The sequence below is a fragment of the Cyprinus carpio genome, chromosome B13 (genome assembly GCF_018340385.1).
Source record: "Cyprinus carpio isolate SPL01 chromosome B13, ASM1834038v1, whole genome shotgun sequence".
In the NCBI taxonomy this organism is placed as follows: Eukaryota; Metazoa; Chordata; class Actinopteri; order Cypriniformes; family Cyprinidae; genus Cyprinus; species Cyprinus carpio.
In genome coordinates, this window is record NC_056609.1 from 10984475 (window position 1) to 11004904 (window position 20430).

The 20430-nt window shown below is 37.6% G+C and overlaps 1 protein-coding gene across 22 annotated transcripts in view; it reads left to right on the forward strand.

Moving 5' to 3' along the window:
- LOC109101175 (calcium-activated potassium channel subunit alpha-1-like) overlaps window positions 1–19624 on the forward strand; it is a 214843-nt gene extending 195219 nt beyond the window's left edge. For 9 of the 22 annotated variants that reach the window (XM_042736487.1, XM_042736486.1, XM_042736493.1 and 6 more), the window contains 10 exons: window positions 216–440; window positions 873–1065; window positions 4781–4894; window positions 7157–7240; window positions 8683–8813; window positions 10973–11167; window positions 11642–11760; window positions 12666–12890; window positions 14291–14319; window positions 16014–19624. In XM_042736487.1, coding sequence (XP_042592421.1) covers window positions 216–440; window positions 873–1065; window positions 4781–4894; window positions 7157–7240; window positions 8683–8813; window positions 10973–11167; window positions 11642–11760; window positions 12666–12890; window positions 14291–14319; window positions 16014–16165 — 1467 coding nt within the window. In that variant the 3' untranslated portion in view covers window positions 16166–19624. The remainder of the gene's footprint in view (window positions 1–215; window positions 441–872; window positions 1066–4780; window positions 4895–7156; window positions 7241–8682; window positions 8814–10972; window positions 11168–11641; window positions 11761–12665; window positions 12891–14290; window positions 14320–16013) is intronic. The other 13 variants (XM_042736497.1, XM_042736502.1, XM_042736505.1 and 10 more) reach the window with 3 other exon arrangements.
- The last annotated feature ends 806 nt before the right edge of the window (window positions 19625–20430 follow it).

The window sequence follows — 20430 nt, forward strand, 5'->3', positions numbered from 1 at the left end:
ACAATTCCATATAGTTTTATTCAAACTTAATTGCTATTATGTGATTAGATTTCAATCAATTAAATACAACATTTAAAATTTCTGCCCTTTTTAATTTTAAACAATATAAAAACTTCTGCAGCTCATGCAGTTTTTGAATGGATGGCAGTAGATGAGTTCTTATTATATTCTTGCTGATGAGATTGTCGTATTTGTTTCTGGCTTTTTCACCACAGACACGCAGCGAGGCCTCCATGACGGTTTTAAGTGGACATGTAGTAGTCTGTATATTTGGAGATGTCACGTCAGCTTTAGTGGGGCTTCGAAACTTGGTGATGCCTTTGAGAGCAAGCAACTTCCATTACCACGAGCTAAAGCCCATCGTGTTTGTGGGCTCGTTAGATTATCTGAGAAGAGAGTGGGAAACCCTTCACAACTTCCCTAAAGTCTCCATCTTACCTGTGAGTACACGCATTGGAAATAAACATAGAGTTTTTACACTTGGAGAAAAGAGGTCATCTGTAAATGTTATGAGTTCATATCACTCAAGGAGTAAGACATTACCAGCTTTCTGCTCTGAAAAGTGCCACCACAATTTGTTCTCAAGTGTTGATGTTCTGGTTTCTCTTGGCCGTGTGAATCTCAGGCTTTGCTTCTTCCTGTAGTGCTTGTTAGCATTAGCTTGACTGTGTATTAAAAAAACGAAGCCCCCGTCAGCAAAGTCTAGCATTTTAGATTAGACCACATCTCTTCTTCCCTCAGCACATAGTTAGATCAGCTGAATGTCACTGCCTTTAGAAAAGTAAATACTTGTTAACTAATTTCCCTGAGCTCCTGCGTCATCTTTAATTTGTTTCCATCTTTCTTCCTCTTTCCCCTCTCTCTCCGCTGAAGGTACGCCATTAAGTCGAGCTGATTTAAGGGCCGTCAACATCAACCTCTGTGACATGTGCGTTATCCTGTCAGCCAATCAGAACAATATCGACGATGCTTCACTGCAGGACAAGGAATGCATCTTGGCGACTCTTAACATCAAATCTATGCAGTTTGATGACAGCATTGGGGTCTTGCAGGCTAATTCCCAAGGTAAGGAGTGGCCAAGAATACTTCAGCGCATAGAGAATACTCCTCAAGAGCTTTAGACTGTGAAACCAATCATTTACTGTGTGCTTTCAAAGACAACAAGGTCCAATTATATGCCAAAATGGTTTAATAAATCAAGGGATAAAAGCACGACTCGTGTTTCATATGTTTGTGCATCTAGAAACTAATCAATAACTAGACACTTCATGCAAACATTATATAAGTGTCTTTTGCATTTTTCATTTTATGAATATGCATGTTCATTATTAGCATACGCCTGCAATTTTGAGCAAGTGTGTATTATATCCTTCCCCTGTAATCAAAGCTCTGAAAAAAAAGCATCCCTAACGTTTTTGTGCAGATTGCCTCCAATTGCTGGACCGCGGCAGATTTGTTTGCCGACAAATTGACTCGAACAGATTGTTTATGCATTCGGATAAACATGTAACCCTCTTGTGCCCATCAGGATTCATCATCATTAAACAGACTGTACAAATCAGCAGCTTCACTTTCTCAGCTGCTCTTCATTACGTAAATTACACACACCGCACAAGCTGGCCCACAACAATTAACATTTTAACCATTATTGAGTATCCACTTTTTGCACAGAAAGATGGATTTAAAGCTTCAGAATGACAGCTTTTAGATGAAATGTGTCCATAATTGTCCCAAAGGCTCACGCTGAACAGTGTGTAGTAGTGTTGGGAAGAGCACATCCCTCTGTGCTGGATGATTATAGCTTTTAATCATACTGTTGAGGAATATGCTATTATCAGGCCCAGAAGGAATCTGTTTGCAATATCTGTGCTAGGTTTGGGGAATTCTGTGGATTTAAACATCGTAAAGTGTATTAAGTGAGAGTAGTGCATCCTTAATGGTGACTGAACACATAATCAAATTAGTATTAAATAAAATTGCAGGAGAGGCAGGGGATGTGCAGAGATTTGTGACTGATGGGCATTTCTAGTTCTGTGGAAATCTGTGCACTGATTCCATGTGCTCATTACTACGCTCTCAATAAATTTAACTCAACATCTGGCATGATCAACAGCAGAGCAATGGTGTGTAATAAAGATGTATTTCATTAACACTGAGCATATTAGAACATATTTGATCCCGCAGTGAAGAGTTTTCTTGTTCTCAGATTATTCACAAGTAAACATTTGCACCAATAGAAATAACAAATGATTAATTTTGCTTCCATATTGTAGTTCCAAATGGGCAGACATAGTTATTTATTATTAGTAGTATCGTTATTATTATTAATGTTACATGATTACACATCATAATTTAATTTTCTTTAAGGCAGAAGGATCCATATAAGAAATGTATTTAAAAAATGATTGTATTAAAATCTTTATGAGATAGAGGTGTAACAAATTACATCATACCACATCATCTCTGTAAATATTCTTGCCCTCAGCACCTCGTCGTTTCAGTGAGGCTTGTTAAACTTGTGCAGAAGGTGTTATTGAATAAATCAGCTAGCCTTTTGCCAGGAGAAAGTACTACACAGGGCACTACTAGAAGTGCTTTAGGGGTTTTTGAATAAAGTACACAAAGTCCAAGCTACATAATGCATTACCATTGAAAACTACAACACAAGGCAGAATTTAGAGCATGACTTTAAGGTTTGTGTGTATGTCTGTTTGAAGGGTGTATAACTTGTGTGATCGATGTGCAACAATAAGCACACAGTTGCACAAGACCAAGTGGAATGTGGTTCGGCTTGAAATAACGGCCTTAAACTAGATTTGTATTTAATTATTTTTTATGTCAATTGTTAAAAGATAGTAGACAGTTTTAACATGATTCAATTATATTGGGATATTTCTGTAAAAATGTAATAAAAATAATCTGTATAAACTACTGTAAACACAAACAATCTATTTCTTCTGTTCAATTCTGGAAAGGCTGTTAGTCTACAGTACTTTTAGTCAATTAAATCTTAGTCACATTTTAGTCGTGTTGCATAATTGTGAAACTGGTAATCACAGTTAATTTGTTCAAAATTATAATCATGTTTACCTATCATGACTGTTGATTGTTATTCATGAATTGTTACAGAATTATTGCACTTTCATCTAAGTATGTCCATGGTTTTATTTTACATTATGTAGTTTCCTGATTTATTAAATAATCAGAAATATAAACACCCTCTTTACACTATGTAAAACTCAAAAGCTTCTTTCAAAAGCTGAAACAGTGACATTGTTAATATTAGTACCAAGTTATATTACTGTCTTTTTATTAAAACAACAGAAAGCGTTGTATTGTGGTACAGAAGTTGCTTAAGTGCATTTTTCGGGCAACTTCAATTGCAAAGAATATAGACAAGATTTATGTTTGGATCGATTTCAGTTTAGATCTACAGTTAGTCACTGAGAAGGTTTGATGGCAGATTTTTTTGGCAGATTTTTTTTTAAACGTCGTTTTAGTCACATCAGCGATATTGTATATTGATTTAGTCACTATTAATGTTTAATTGTTCAGTGTTGTTTTGTCTTCGTCTTGGCGTCATAAAATAAATCTTTTTTTATCATTTTCTTTGTTTATCATTTTGTTATTGAAATTAACAATAGTTTTAATCAATATTCTAATATTATGACTCAAAATAGGCACAAAAAGGGCACAAACCAGCAGTTTATTCATAGGGATCAGAATATTGTCTTAATCTGGTTATGACAGAATATGACCAAATTTTGATTAATATCAGAATATTCTCGTATGTATATTCTATATTCATGTATATTCAGAATATTCTTGCATTGAATTGTTCAGAAGCTTTAAAGTGTAAAATACCAATACCGAGAGAGAGAGAGAGAGAGAGAGAGAGAGAGAGAGAGAGAGAGAGAGAGAAAACCAGTACAATCAACAGTAACATTGCTCTTGTTTATTGGTATCCAGTTGCTCTTATTTATCAGCTGATGCTAAAATGCTTTTCAGTATGCCAGATGGTTGACTCTGACTGTCACTGCATATCTGATGTCTTCACAATTCACACAACAGGAGACAGAATTATTCTCTGTACATTTAAGATGAAGTCTTATTCACTCTGTTGTATATTCTTTTGTTTAGAGCTACAGAGAGCTAGTCTATTGAACTTCCCCATTGAGAAGGACAACCCCTGTTCAGAATCCTGCAGCCCTTTAAAAACTTTGTGACCTGAATCTTTTCCCCACATTATGTTTGTCACTGTAAAAAATATACGCTTGCATTTTTCTCCAGTCTATGGATGTCAAAACAGGGCCAATGCATTATGCATATAGCATTACTGATTTAAAGTGTTTACTTGTCAGCTTGAGGAAATGCAAAAGTGTCAAGTCATGTGAATTCATACTCTTGTCACTCCTGCTTGTGTTTCATGGCGTTTCACATAAAAGGTTTTCAGGATCCACTTCACCAGTTTTATGGTAACAAAATGAACAGCATATAAAATTTATACCTGCTAGTTGATGGAAGGCAGCAAATGCTAAATATGCCTGAGCTGACCCTTAAAAGCGGAGGATCTGTATTTCACTGTTTTGGACTGGTGTGACGGTCCGCTCGTATCCTGCCACCACAAACTCTACTATATGTTCACTACATTTAGCATTATACCAAGAAAATCTTATGTGACTGTTAAGCTACTGGTTTGGTCACCATTGCAAACCTTGAATCTGGTTTGGCACCATAAGCGGAGTGAAATGTGACAGTCTCTTTCCTCTTTCTCTTCCAGGTTTCACACCTCCAGGGATGGATAGGTCATCCCCAGATAACAGTCCAGTGCACGGCTTAGTGCGGCAGGCATCCATCACCACGGGATCAAACATCCCGATCATAACTGAACTCGGTGAGACGCGACTGCAGTCATACTGCTTACATGTCAAAGTCAAGTGTGATTAGAATCTAAACTCCCGTATCAAGCCACGCTGATGTGTTCCTTATGAAGTGTGTGTCTGTGATGTGTGTAATGGCGCACCTGAATATTTCACAGACTTGGTCAGTGTCGCATCCTCATCAGTTGTGCCTTTAATGCACTGGAAGGGACCTAGACTTATAGGGAGTGAAAAGCATGTAGTAGCAAAATGGATCCATTTATAAATAACAATGAGGGTGGCACTATTCCCATGGTGGGGGGACTCATGAAAGTTTTAGGTCTCAGAAGGCACTAAAGCACCAGAGACCGTTCCCTACAACTCTCCACTGACCCAATTACAGCGAGTTACACCAGAAAGGCTGCAAAAAATAAAGGGCCTCACAGACACTTAAAACTTCATGCAAAACACGCTCCTCACACGCACACATACACGTATGTACTTCTGTCCTCTTAACACGAGATCCAGAAGTCCTTCTCCCTGAGGGGTTGCAAAGTCCTACATCTTGGACACATGGGGCCTGATTTACTAAAGGTTTCTGGCATATCAGTAGAGGTGAAACAAATATTCAAAAAAGAAGAAAGAGCAACTCAAGAATAATCAGTATAACGCTCTCCATATCATCTGTCATTAAAGACATTGACTAATACTTGACATTGACTAATTTAAAAGCGAGACTTTGACTTTGAGTTGAGAGGATATTTTCAGCCTCTTGGCAATGTCCTTCTGTAATTCAAGAAGTAAAAGCGGGATATTCAAGCTAATAATACTCTCAAGAATTGTAGACATGATAATAGTGTAGTTAACATGAGCTGAATTGTTTATAGTGATGTGAATTGGTTCCTGTGAATATTCATTGCTGACAGGAAACTATATCTAAAATGTTTTTCATGAAAAATAAAAAAAATAAATGATTAAAAAAAACATGCCCACCCTTAGTAAGTAAAGGAATACGTTGCACACATAAATCACTCATAAAATAAAATGAATTTCAATTGTTGGTATAAACTACCATTCAGAAGTGTGGGGGCAGTTTTTTTTTTCCTAAAAAGAAATGTATACATTTTAGAATTTATTATAAATGGCTGTACAATAATTTAGATAGTTACATAGGAATTTTAGTTAAAATAAATTCTGTTCTTTTGGAACGATCGATACGTAAAAAAAAATGCAAAACTGTTTTCAGCACTGATGATAATATATATTTCTTGAGCACCAAATTAGTACACTAAAATATTTTCTGAAGGATCACGTGTCACTGAATACTCGTGTAATGGCTGCTGAATATTCAGATTGGCATCATAAGAAAAAATGACATTTTAAAATATATTAAAATAGAAAACAGCTGTTTTAATGAATTCAGTCTTAGTGAACATAAGAGACTACATTCAAACACACACACACACAAAATAATAATAATCTTATTGACCATAAACTTTTGAACTGTAGTGTATATATTTATATTTTATATATATATAAAATTGTGGTAATTTCCAAGTAAAAACTGTGTTAAATGTATATCTTTTTGTCATCATTATATTTTTTATATAAATACATTGGCCATCAGCCATTTAAAAAACCCACATGGGTTGATCACTCTTCAGCTGCAGCGGTTTTCATTGCTGCATCACCTGAAGTCTTGGCTTTCCTCCAATCATTTTCCTTTCTTTTTTCATCCATTTCTTTCTCATATTCTTGTCACACAGCATACTGTCATCTGTTCAGTGGATCAAACTATACAAAGTTTCTGTTGTAATAACTCAACTTGAAGTTCCTTGCACAGCTTGAAAAATTTTTAGCCTAAAGGTAGCGTAAAATGCAATCCCAGGTAATTCACCGCTATTTTTTGAAACAACAACTTTATCAGCAGATTCTGTACACAAGCTTTTGTTAAATCAGGCCTGCAGTCTTAGTGTTGGAATATGTGCGATTACACAAGAAACATGTTGAAAAACACGTTGAGAGCGATTCGTATTTTTCTCCTAAATGGTTCATAGTTATCTTTCTCCTATTTGCAGTGCAGTAGATACCTAAGCCTGCACGACATCCGCGTTATCATGAACAAACACGGCCGAACTGTTCCATGGAGTTCTCACAGAAGCGCTTCATCCTGACACTTTACCTTTAGATTTCTAATCCCACTCTTGACATGATACTCTCGTTTATGCTTTCTCTTTCTCTGGCTTTGAACTTGTTTCAATAACTGTCTCCCCTCAACACTGTTTTATCATCATTAGCTAAGCCTGGCAAACTACTGCCTTTGGTTTCATTCAGTCAGGAAAAAAACAGTGGAACCAACATACAAATGATAACAGAACTGGGTAAGCTGCGCCTTTGTCCTCCGCTACTCTGATGCACTGCCTCCTTCATCGGCTTGTCTTGATTTCTCTCGCTGCAGCTGAGGCCTGCTCCCATGGCATCACTTTGAACACATTTTTATCCTTAGTTCTGGTTGAAATTGACTGTCTTGTTTTTGGCCTTTTTTTAAGGAGTTTTTTTTTTTCCTTTCTTTCTTTCTCAGAGCATCACTAGGCCTTTGATCATGCGAGTCTGTCCTTGTGGCTGTTTCCATAGCATCTCCCTGCAGTTCAGTTCTCTAGCCCGGGCTCCTTTTCATCAGCGGCCTGTCTGAAAGACTGACATTTCTGTTCCTTAGCTCACAGGAAGTCTGGGAAGAAATCAAATTAGAAAAAAAAAAAAAACAGATCAAACCTTGCTTAAAGCTGTTTATTTTTATTTATTTATTTTGGTGCTGGCCCTAATCTCTGAAGCATAGATTTTGAAAGGGGGTGAAACAAAGATTGTGTGAGGCTGTGTTCAAACTGAGCTGGATTTCAGGGCATTGTCTCTATACGTTGGCCGCTGAGACCATACACAATAGCCTCAAAGCAATCTGACTGCTGCTGTTTAAAAATGGGTTCTTTTATATAAGTGGACCTAAATTTTTACAAGGGTGCTCTGTAAATTGTAAATCACTTGAAGTAATAGTTTACCCAAAAATAAAAATTCTGTCATCATTCGTAGATCTTTGTGTTGTTCCAGATATGTAGATCTTTCTTTGGTACAACACAAAAAGAGAAATTTCAAAGAATTATACTAGTCACTCTTCTCCATGCAATTACGATGAATGGGGATTGAAATCCAAAAATCCAAAAGCTTAATAAAAGTAGGTCATAGTATTTGTATACAATATCCCACATCTTTTGAAGTCATATAATAGCTGCATGACAAACAAACAAAAAAAAATGTAAGTTTTTATTAACTGATGATCTTCCCCTTTAATGATCTGTTACTGTTACGGCTGTGACGGAATTATTGAGTCAGTCATCAGGATCAGTCCGATTTATAAACAAACTATTCAGATCAGTTTTGTGAAGTGATTCATTGAAAACATCTGGCTCCAAAGAATAATCCATTTACACATCAGACATCACAACTTCTCTCGGAAACAGAAATTCATTGTTATGTAAACCATCCTTTCCAAGTTATTCAGATTCAAGTTGAATCCACCATTTTTGGGTACTGCATTGTGCAGATATCACTATTTCAACCTGTATTATGCTCCAGAATGCATGCCCACTGACGTGCATGCAGTTTTTTTTTTTTTTTTTTTTTTTTTTTTTCTGATTGTTTATTTGACTTCATTGACTGAATGTTTATTGCTGGTTGGTGAGACACTCCACTTCACCCTTTGAAGGACACCGATTGACTCTTCTGCACAGTTGTTTTGCCTGGTTGTAAATCGTCTCTCTTTGTGCTGCAGTGAATGACTCCAACGTTCAGTTTTTGGACCAAGACGACGATGACGACCCAGATACGGAGCTGTATCTGACCCAGCCGTTTGCCTGTGGTACCGCGTTCGCCATCAGCGTGTTGGACTCCCTGATGAGTGCGGTGAGTTAGTGGCTAAACAGCTGCCACGTTGACACCTATTCACTGATTTGAATTCCTTTAAACAGATTAGCATACATAAATCCGTTAAAGAAATTATCCATGCAGAATAAGTCGATTCAGATCCTTTCATTGTGTGAAGGATCCTTCATATTATCTACTAGGCTTCAAGATGATCTTTCCGTTCGTATTCAAAAGCAGCCAGAGATTTGGTGAACAAAGCAACCTGTCAAAAGGTGCAGAGTCATTTCTCTCCCATCATGGCATGTCATATAGAATTACATGAAGGCATGTCTCACTGCTAATCCTCTGAATTAATGTATAGGAAAGAGACATCCTCCGGCTGTGCAGTGCTTTAGATGTAGGGCTCAGGCGTTACCAGTAGGCAGAGGTTGGTAAATGAAATGCCACATTGATCAGACAGCACTGTCAGTGGCGGTGACATCAAAAGGAAAGTTGTTGCTAAGACTCCTCATATAATGTGTCATGAAATGAACTTTCAAGAGTCTTATTAGATCTTTTAACAAGGTAAGTGCTCAAGTTTTCTTTAATGGCATGCCTTGACACGCAAAGGTGGGCTGCTATGGGGTCCAAGAGCTCTAATCTCCTAACAATCTCATCTTGGGTAGATTAGGAAAGATACCTTTTTTCCTTTTTCCCAGTTCTCTCTTCTTCTTTTCTTCCCCCTCACCACCTACGACCGCTGCTATCCCCTTATCCATATGATGGCTTAATTCCAGTACCTTTCACTTTGAGTGAAGCTAGAACAAAGCAGCCTTCAAGTGCATTTCACTGTGGACAAAGGTGAAGCCTGCTAATAGACAGCTCTCATCCATCATTCGGCTGAATGCTGCTGTCAGGGGCCCGGAGAGGTGTCACTCCAGCACGAGCTCGCGGTGACACAGCCCTCTGGTGCTCACATGAATGACCTTGTGATCTTAGTGGAATCTTTTATTTTTATTAATCATTTGAGAACTTTATCATCAGTGACACTGAAGAACATTTGATGGACAAGATACAGTGAGGTCCACAAGTCAGAAACCACTTTAAAAGTCAAGCATGAAGAATCTGATTAAAACTTGGATTTAAGATCATTTTTAGGATTTAAAATACACTACTGTTAAAAAGTCTCGGGTTAGCAACATTTTATTTTATTTTTTTTTCTAAGAAATTAATACTTTTATTCAGCATTGACATATTAAATTGATCAAATGTGACAGTAAATACATTTATAATGTTACAAAAGATTCCTATTTCAAAAATAAATGCTGTTCTTTCTATTCATCAGTTTTCACAAAAAAAAAAAAAAAAAAAAAAAAATATATATATATATATATATATATATATATATATATATATATATATATATATATATATATATATTAAGCAGCACAAATGTTTTCAACATTGATAATAATAAGGAATGTTTCTTTAGCAGCAAATCTGCGTTTTAGAATGATTTCTGAAAGATCATGTGACACTGAAAACTTGATGCTTAAAATACAGCTTTGCCATCACAGGAATAAATAGCATTTCATTAAAATAGAAAACTATTATACATTACAAAATCTTACTGACCCAGACCTTAAATAGTACTGTATAAATGTTATGAGGTGAAGTGAATAAGAAATATTTGTAGGTCACTATTTAAATTGTGACACTGACATGTTAACAAATACACGATAACATAGCTCATCATGTTTTACTTAAACATATTATCATTAAAGCCAACATATTCAACTATTTATCTAAACTGTGTTAAAAAAAAATGCAAAAACTTTCACTAGTGGTCTCAGACTTTTGGACCCCACTGTACAAGATAAATGTCTCCGACTTGTTGTGTTATGAGATCTATTCTTCATTGTATGTAATCTGCAATTAGCTACAATAATGATAATTAAAATGTCCTCGTGTGCAAAACGCTCCCCTGTTAAGCATGGCTGGTGTTACCAAAATGAATGTGCGTGGGGAGGAGACGACGACAACAACAACAACAGCTGGCGTAATTGCATTCCCGTGTCTCTTCCCTTCCCAGGGAGTCAAATGAGAAGAGACAGATCAGGGTCTAGATAACAGTGCTCGGGACAGCTCCAAAATCCTGACTGTCTTGAGTTGTGACTCTAATGGCACTCATGTCCGGATCCTCTCCTTTATCTTGGCAGACATACTTCAATGATAATATCCTCACCCTGATCCGGACGCTGGTCACGGGAGGAGCCACTCCGGAGCTGGAGGGCCTGCTAGCCGAGGAGAACGCGCTGAGAGGTGGCTACAGCACGCCGCAGACGCTGGCTAACAGGGACAGGTGTCGGGTCGCCCAGCTGGCCCTCTACGATGGGCCATTCGCAGACTTGGGGGTAAGTGGATGGTTAAGAGGAGCTGACACGTTTTGGCACTTTCCCCAACAGGGCTCGTTCCCTGTCCGATGCCTCCCTTGCCCGCTAATGCAAAGCGAATGAGCTGAGCACGCAAAGTCTGTGGGTAAAAAAAATAATGCTGCCTTAAATCTTTCATGGTGTTTCTGTGTGTGTAATGTAATCCATAAAAAGTACCTGTAATCTAAATTCAAAATGTAATATAATTTTTGGAATCTGATTACATAATCCAGATTACACGTACTCAGTAACTCATTTACTATCCAGCACTGTTAAAGTAATGCCACATACTTCATTATAGTAGTGTAGACATCACACTAGGATACAGATGCAATGAATGAGGCAAACAACACCAGCTCTTGCACTCATGTTGGCTCTGTCATGCCTGAAATAAGCATAAGCTGATTTGAATGTTATGAATGAACAATTAAAGCACTATTGTGTGTTCTTTTTCAGGATGGTGGTTGCTACGGAGACTTATTTTGTAAAGCATTAAAAACGTACAACATGCTGTGCTTTGGAATCTATAGATTGCGAGATGCACATTTAAGTTCATCAAGCCAGTGCACAAAAAGGTGAGCTGTCCATTTGACCTATTCACCTCTTTATCAGTAGGGTTTTAGCTCTTTATTTCACCAGGCCTATAATCCAGCTTCACTACTGGGAAATAACAATAAAACCCACATTATTATAAGCCCAGTTCTAACACCTAGTGAGGTTTGAGGTCCCTACCTAGGCATCAAACTGTAGAAGCACACCTGGTAAAAATTTACACAAATTTATACTTGCTTTTAAATTACTGTTCAAAAGAACGGAAAAAGTTTTGTTTTTTTTTATATCACAATTGATAGTAAAGACTTTTTTTTTTAATCTAATAAATGCAGCCTTCATGAAGAGACTACTTTTAAAAGCATTAAAAAAAGTGTACTGAAGTGTGTCTCATTTTATCTAAAACCTAAGACACTGCTACTTGTCCTTCATGGATAAAGCTATCCCATAAATCATTGTGCAAGCTCAGGGAATATATTTATCCAGAATGTTGGTTAGAATGAGGGGAAACATTTTTAAATATTTAAAGATTTAATCAGTAGTAAAAATGTATTCTCTATTTTTATGATCTTTTTCTTTATCATTAAGTGCACTATGTATTTTGTGTTTATTGGAATTCAGTTGTAAGCTTATCCACATGCTAACATTTGACTATTAGAATCAACTGTAAGAGTCCTTCATGAGAGGATCAGGATTATGTGGCACATTTGAATGATCATTGACAGTGTTAGGAGTTACTGGCTGTGAAGAAACTTTCAGAGCTGTCATGATCTTTCTCCCATCCAAGTTTGTGTGGTTAAACTATAAATGGTGCAGAAATTTTACACTTTACCTTAAAACCTGTGCAAAATCACATTAAAAACAAAGTTAAATGCTTTATTTCCTCTTAAATGAGATCCTTGAACATGAATGTAATTTTCCATGTGTGCAGATATGTCATCACAAACCCGCCTTACGAGTTTGAGCTGGTGCCCACGGACCTGATCTTCTGTCTGATGCAGTTTGACCACAACGCGGGCCAGTCCCGAGCGAGCCTGTCCCACTCCTCCCATTCCTCCCATTCATCCAGCAAGAAGAGCTCATCTGTTCACTCCATCCCCGCCACGAACCGGCAGAACCGCAGCAGCAAAGCACGTGAAGCCCGTGACAAACAGAAGTAAGCTGGCCTTCATTTCTCTCTTTAACCTCAACGGAGTGAGTGTGTGTGCGTGCATTTGTTCACTTCTGTGGTTTTAGCACACTTTGTACAGAAAGGATGCTGTGTGTGTGCGTGTTTGTACTCAGCGTTCCATGTTCTGTTTGTGAGTTTGCTTCATTATGTGCATGTGGCCCTTGCCTTGACCACACACACAACTCTGACCATTTGATCAATGCCTCATCGCCAGTGCACCGTAACCAGGACCATGCCTGCATATCACTGCTGCATTTGTACAAACACAATCAACCTGTGAACTAGAGGTCTGCACCAGTGTAGATTTGTTAAAGCACAGGACTAAATTTAGGAATTTTAAGTGGATGAATGATTAATGATACTATGAACTTTGCAGCCACATGCTGACCTCTAGAACTGTTTAGTTAATATTTAATCTTAATAATGTTCCAGAAAATATTTTCCATCAGCACTTGTTGTACTGTATAAGTAATAGTAATTTTTGGTCTTTAATCCACATATAAGAGTGAGGAAAAAGCATTAATTCATTTCTTGCCTACCTGTTTGTCCGATCATTATGTCATGTCTGTGTGTGTGAGAACTGCAAATTGCATCATCATGTTTTTAGTCTGTGTTAGTGGCTTATTTTTAGTTATGCTCTAGTGATTTTTTTTAATGTTCCAGGTAGGGTTTAGAGACATTATCATAGCATAAATGGTTTCACACCATCCCTACATGCCTTGCAGGTGCAGAAACCCCTACGGTGTGTAAAGAAACTTTGGATCATTTAAGTGTTGATCTTTGAAAAGTTCCAGCTTTGAAACCTTTATCATCTATATACACCGTTTTCATGAAACTGTTGATTTTGAGACTTCTCTCTCACCAGAATGATGAGCTGCAAGGTATTATGTATGGGATGTTGTAAAACCCTGCATTGATTTCAGTGCCTGTTACAATGCGTGCCTAAAAGTTAATTCAACAAGTTTAGAGTTTGTTTGTAAGATATCCCATAGAGAACACCCCCCCCCCCAACCCCCCCTAGAGAATTAGTTAACGTGATCTAGTTTCCCAGATTTGAGAAGCACATTATGTCCTTTTCAAGAGTTTTACAATACTAATTGTTCGTAACTGGATAAAATTGTCAGCTCCATCATGCTATTTAATATTAAATGAGCTAAATAGTTTGTAGTCGTAAGTCCTGAATTTGCAGAAGTAACATTTTTTCTACTTAGAGTTTCATAAGAACCATATCCCATTTGTGTAAAATAAAGATGGTTATGATTTTTAATTCACAATATATAACCAGACTAAAAATGTAGACATATGATATGATGTCAGTTCTGCTTGAGACCTGTTACTTGCCTTAAACGCTGTAAAACTTACATAGAACACTTTTTTTTCTAAAGTGCAACAAGGATGAATAGAATGGGCCCAGGTATGCAAGTTAATGATTCTGCATGATACAGCACCTGTTGTGGGATCTTTTAATCATAACTTTGTTCTTTGTGGAGCACTGTTATGAGAGGGGATTTTAATTTCCAAGGAAATCATGCCTACTTTTCCCCTTTGCTTTCTAACTGAAAGCAAATGGCTGCTGCTACTGCCTAACTCTTGTCATGCTCAGGACCATCCCAGCATTGCATGCGGTTGACTATCATCCTCTCTCTACCTCCATCCATCTGATAGGTTCCAGTGATCTCTCTTTCAGTAGTCCCCCTCAACTTGAGTTCCTCTTGTTCATTTACCTCTCATTAGGTTTTCTTTCTCTAAGACAAACTGCATTGTGTGAGAGGTCAGTGTGTCTGCACATTGTTCCTACATCTAGATTATCAAAATGTATTTGTTTCACTTAACATTCAATTCAAATAAGGCATTTGGAAAATAAAATCTGATTTAGTTTCCATGTTGTTAAATCAAATTCTATAAAATGATCTGAAATGTAAAATTGTTTTATATAATTGCATATTAAATCTATTTACTACATTGTTATTATTATTATTTAAATAAAAATAATTGCATTGCACAGACATGCATTTCATACAATATTTGTTCAAATAAAAAAAAAAAGAAGTCAACTAATTTTCTACCTAATATTTTCTATTGTTCAGTAAATATAGATTTTAACAAATGGGAAACTGCCACTTGTGTCAATCTCCAGATTGGTTGGTTAAGCAGCCTAGCCAATATCACTATGCATTGGTGGCTTTTCTCATATTCACCACTTTGCGTTGTGCCTAAAATGATCTTTTAATTGAAGTAAAATTAAAGTATTTTATGACCTCTCGTGGCTTACAGCTGGATTAATGCAAAAACATATATTCGGTCCATTAAAAGTTCCCCACTCAAACCAGGCGAAAGTGGTTTCACGTTCCGCTCTCAGCCCAAATTCACCTCAAATATCCGTGTGAGAGAGGGGAGCCATGATGAGAGTCCCTGTGCTGCTGAAATTGGCTCTTTTAACCCTTATGGAGCCAGAGGATGTCTCGGGGCGATGTAAGTGCCAGCATCAGTAGTAAACTCAGGGGAACGGAGCGAGGTGGCTGACTCCTTGCACCACCTCAGGCACAGCTCCACTTACATCAAACGACTGCGCCGTGACACTCTCCCCCCGCGGCTCGTCGCAGCCTGACACTCCAAGGTGTGCAGCACATTTCAAGTTGGAGGAATAGTTGGAAATGTTGGAGTGCTGGAAAATGACACCGGCTAGGAGAAAGCAAATGTGATGGAGAAGGATGCCAGCCTTACGACTGGCTTAAGTGCTCATAGGACACATTTCCAAATTGAATGCCTGATTTCAGAGACCTGATCGTGTGATAACGTGCTCAAATACACAGCATGATACAGTCATTCCTATTTGACTACAATATGGCTGTAAATGCTTTTACATACCGTACATTTTGCTGCTTCATGAAATCAGTAATAGGTCCAACAATGTGTGTTTCACCCTGTGTCTTTCTGAATGTGAATTCAAGTTCATGTACTGTATACAGAGAGAAAGAGAGCGTGGGATTCTTCTTCTTTTTTTTTTTTTTTTTTTCCTTTGTAGAGATGCATGACCCTGCTTTAAAGATCTGATATTAACGCTATGTTTGTCGTCTTCTGCTTCTCTCCCGCCTGGCTGTCTCACAGAAAAGAGATGGTTTACAGATGAAGCAGAAAACGCATACCCAAGGAACATTCAAATCAAGCCCATGAGCACTCACATGGCCAACCAAGTCAATCAGTACAAATCCACTAGCAGTCTGATTCCACCTATCCGAGAAGTCGAAGATGAATGCTGAACGAATCCCCTGCCTTTACCATTACGGAGGGACATGGGTCATCCTGCTGTAAAAGATGAGCGCTAATCGCGAATCCATGACTGTGGTGATGGCGACACATTGCTCGACTCGAGGGTTTGAAGGGAATGAGAACTGGAAGGGACTTCCTATGTGTATACCTTTAATGTTACTTCCATACTTTTATATATGTATACATAGTGATGTACATACTGACAATCAAGTAAGGATTGTACAGCCCCTAGCACTTTTTGAAATTGTTAACAGGCAAACAAACAAAAAAAGAAGAAAAAGAACTTCCTGTGATTCATTGCAATACATTTCACCTCTGCCGTGACCTGACTCCATGCAGAGGGCGCTATAATGGAGGATGAGGGTCACCGTCGTTCACTTCATCCAAACACTACCCAAAGATCAGCCTTGCCGATTGAGTTGCGTATACATTGTCCGTTTCGTTTTGCACTACCACATAATAACGCAAAGCGTCAAAGCTTTCCCTCAGTTCTCCTCTGAGTTTGGGACTGACGTCACAGACTGAGGCTGTTAAGTGAATGGTTTTGTTCAGGGAAACGAGTGCTTGCGTGACTGTATTCAGCATGGTATGTGCCGAAGGCTGGCTGAAGTAACCTGAACGCGTGGCTCAGGAAAGGATGCCCATTTCCATCCCTACAGACCGTTTAGGCACGTATACATGTGGAAATGTTTGCTGTACCTAATGCAAATGGCCATCCCCAACGTAGCTCTTTGGAACTGGCAATACATTGAGGATATGCACTACTTCTGTTGATGTCTTTCCATCATCCATGACTGCTGGTGTGAGAAACTGTCTGTGATCGAGGCTTATAACACATTTGTTTGCGACTGCGGCTCTGCTGTTAATACGATCGAATGGAACACTACTGTAACCTGCTGATAATTCAACAAAGATTGAGCTTTAATGCTGTGAAAATGAATAAAATATACAATTGAAAATGCCACATATTGCGAAAAGTGGGCATCAATGGTTCCTCCTTTGGGCGTAGCCACTGCCTGACACAGGGTTGGCACAGGGGCAGAAAAGTGCTTGGATGTTCCCTGTGACCAACCGTGATGCCTTAAACTCTAAGCTCAATCATAATGTTCAATTATCAGCCAAAGATGTAACTTGTGGATGATTCTTGCTGTGGTCTGAATGGATTTGAACGTCACTCCCTTCTATCAAAGCTACACTATTGATATACAAATGCTTCACAGACCTTTGAACTTGGCTTCAAGTGCTCTGTCAGATTTATACATAAGTACATACTTATTTTTTATCCATGAGCGTAATCATTTTGTACTTATTTTTATACATATCAGAGAACTTTATTTCTAAATGTATCTTAAAGATATCTTAATAGCTACAGTGCAGAGCGGTTCAGTTTCTTCAGTTTTACCCCTGACAACACGTAACATCAACCGGGACACGTCAAAGATCTGTGAACCCGAGTCAAAAAGGTACAATTTCAGCTTGCCATCTGGAGTGCTCTTTGATACTCACACGGGCTGCTTTGAAGGACCTCGAGCTCTACTACTAAAACAGCATGTGTGCTTTCATTTTCATAAGCTAACAGAGATGAAAACCAGTATTGAATGACTGATGATACTTTTCTGTAATTCCAGGTAAAGTGATGTTGATCCTCAGACAGACATGAACTCAGAGATGCACATGAGGAGGGGCTCTGCTCTTTCTGTAATGAGTTAGAGCAATGTTTGACCTAAATTAGGTCTTGGTAAAAAAATAAAATAAAAATAAAAATTTCTTGTGCAAACATCATTTGATCAGATCAGAAGTGAGCTAATAGATTGTAGATTCAAGAAAAGAGACATTAGTATTCATCCATCCATTGAGACAAAGAATAAATAATCTGTTGTATAAATTCTGCCCGTTCTAGTCCACGTTTACATTCTAAAGTAAAAGGATCTCCACTTTATTGTTCGTCTACTGGACAATTAGGCTTTGTCCTGAAGTGATTTTCTGAATTGTGATTATAGTGGTGTTACACTTTGTAGCAAGTAGATTTCTTAATAAATGAAGAAAAAAATACAAATGTGAGTAAACTGTATAATTGGATTGTCTACATACTTGCTAGCCTAAAAATGAATCCATTGGAGTTAAATGTCCAATTTATTTATTGTTTCTTCTATGTAAGGTCCTTTTCCTGTAATGAACTACATTACAAAGAAAGGCCGATGGCGCGGTCAAGACAGCAGGTTTGATTTGATGAGAAGAGTGTAGATGCACGTTGAAGAAGCAGAAAGCAAACTAGCTTTTTCTTTTTGAGGATTATTAACCATCAGGTTTTTACATTCCATTTTGTCATCAGCGTTTCAATGTTACAATCACATATAGTATAGAAATGTCAAAATCAGTTATTTACAGACCTTTTCTTTCTTTTTAGAAACATACTCAGGTAGCAATCCTGACAACAAAACTACAAAGAAAAGCTGGCTTACTTTTTTTTCCCCCTTCGTAGCCCTAATGACAGTTTGAGGTGATACTGATATTTTCTTCTCCACTGCAACAAATGTGCAATGTTTTAATATCATGCAATTTATTTGTACATCTCGTGAAGATACTACAGTGTACACATCACAGTTTCTACAGTGCCATGAAATGTATCCATCTACTAGCATCAGTCAGTCATTGGTCAGTAATACTGGATGAATATCATGGCATCTAATACTGGCATGGAGAACATCCAAGCCATCCTTGCCTCCATGCCAGGATAGTGCCAGGCAGTGCAAGAAGACCAAAGGAGGAACGCTGGAAGACCCACTAGAGCGAAAAGTGGCATTCAAACGGGCTTCATCTGCCTATGCAAGCTGCTGTAATCCTAGCACCTTGGTTATAGATACTTAAAAAAAAAAATAAAAAAAAGGGCAACAGCAATGACTGAAAGATGCTGAGTAGAACTATGATGTTTAGTTGCATCACCTGTCAATGTATTCAAGAGTGTTTTAATTAAAGTAACATATAAAGCAACCTTACTGATGTGCTATGTAATACACAACTGTCATATTTTGGCTATTTTGTTCTACTGTAAAGGACAGATTTAAGTTTTAGAAACTGTATAAAGAAAATAAACTGTAACAAAATAAATACTTGGAGGGAATTAAGTCTTAACATGCTGAACTTGCATATGGATTACGGTTTTGTTACTGTCTTTTCTTCCACTTAAATAAATAATCAAAACATCCATCCATTACATGTAATTATTGGCATATTCATTAGAGGAAAATGGGGTTTCTCATAGCAGAATGACTGATTTGACTACTAGATGTGAAGAAATTGATGGTGCTGAGCTGATCTACCGGACTCTGTCAATTATAACCTGCTGATAAAACATACTGTCTTGTACAAAAAGTTGTACATAAATTGTACGTTTTTTTTTTTTTTTTTTTTGTATTTTCTCAAATTAAAATGGATGTATTTGTGTTCTACAGGTGACTGGTATATTGCGTCATTACTTGATTTACACTGGACATTTGAACCATAACAGTAAATGAAAAAAGAACAAGAACAACATTATTGATAAATGGATATTTTTACAGTCCAAAAAAAGTGTGGAGGACGACATAGGGACCACACCTTTTCCAAACATCATCTAATATTTAAAGAGGCACATTCAATGACAGATAACCCCCCTCACATTTGAATTATTGCACAAATCGTCTACTTCAGAATGTGTACACTTCAACAGCAAGTCATTTTATATCTACAAAAACACTTTTAGAGTTACAAAACACAATTGTGCCCCTCAACCTATGATTATAATGCTCCTCGGTTTTAGTCTATAAAACCGATGACTGTGATTAAACTTTGCTCTATAGAAAGATATTAGTCTGTTCTTTTCAAAACTAAAGATCTGAGCTCGACCTACCGAGCTGAAATAAAAAGAGGAGGAAGTAGAACAGATGTCGGCTGCGCTCCTGATTTGTAGGCTGATAAGGGTGGCACCCTGTAGGTTTAAATTTATGGCTTGTTAGTAAGGACTGGCCCCTTTGTGAGATGTTTTCAAAATGATTGATTTACAATAAAGTGGCTCTCTGTGTGTGCACGCAGGCTGAACTGATTCAGATCGATTCCAGTGAAATTGATTGATCAGCCATTTAACTTGGCAGTATGTTTACTGAACGAAACCATGCAAGACCTATTCTCCCAGTCTCTAGCAATAAAACAGAAACAAGCCTCACATCACAACAAAAACAACCACGTCTGCATTACTTCTACTGCTTCAGATTCTGTT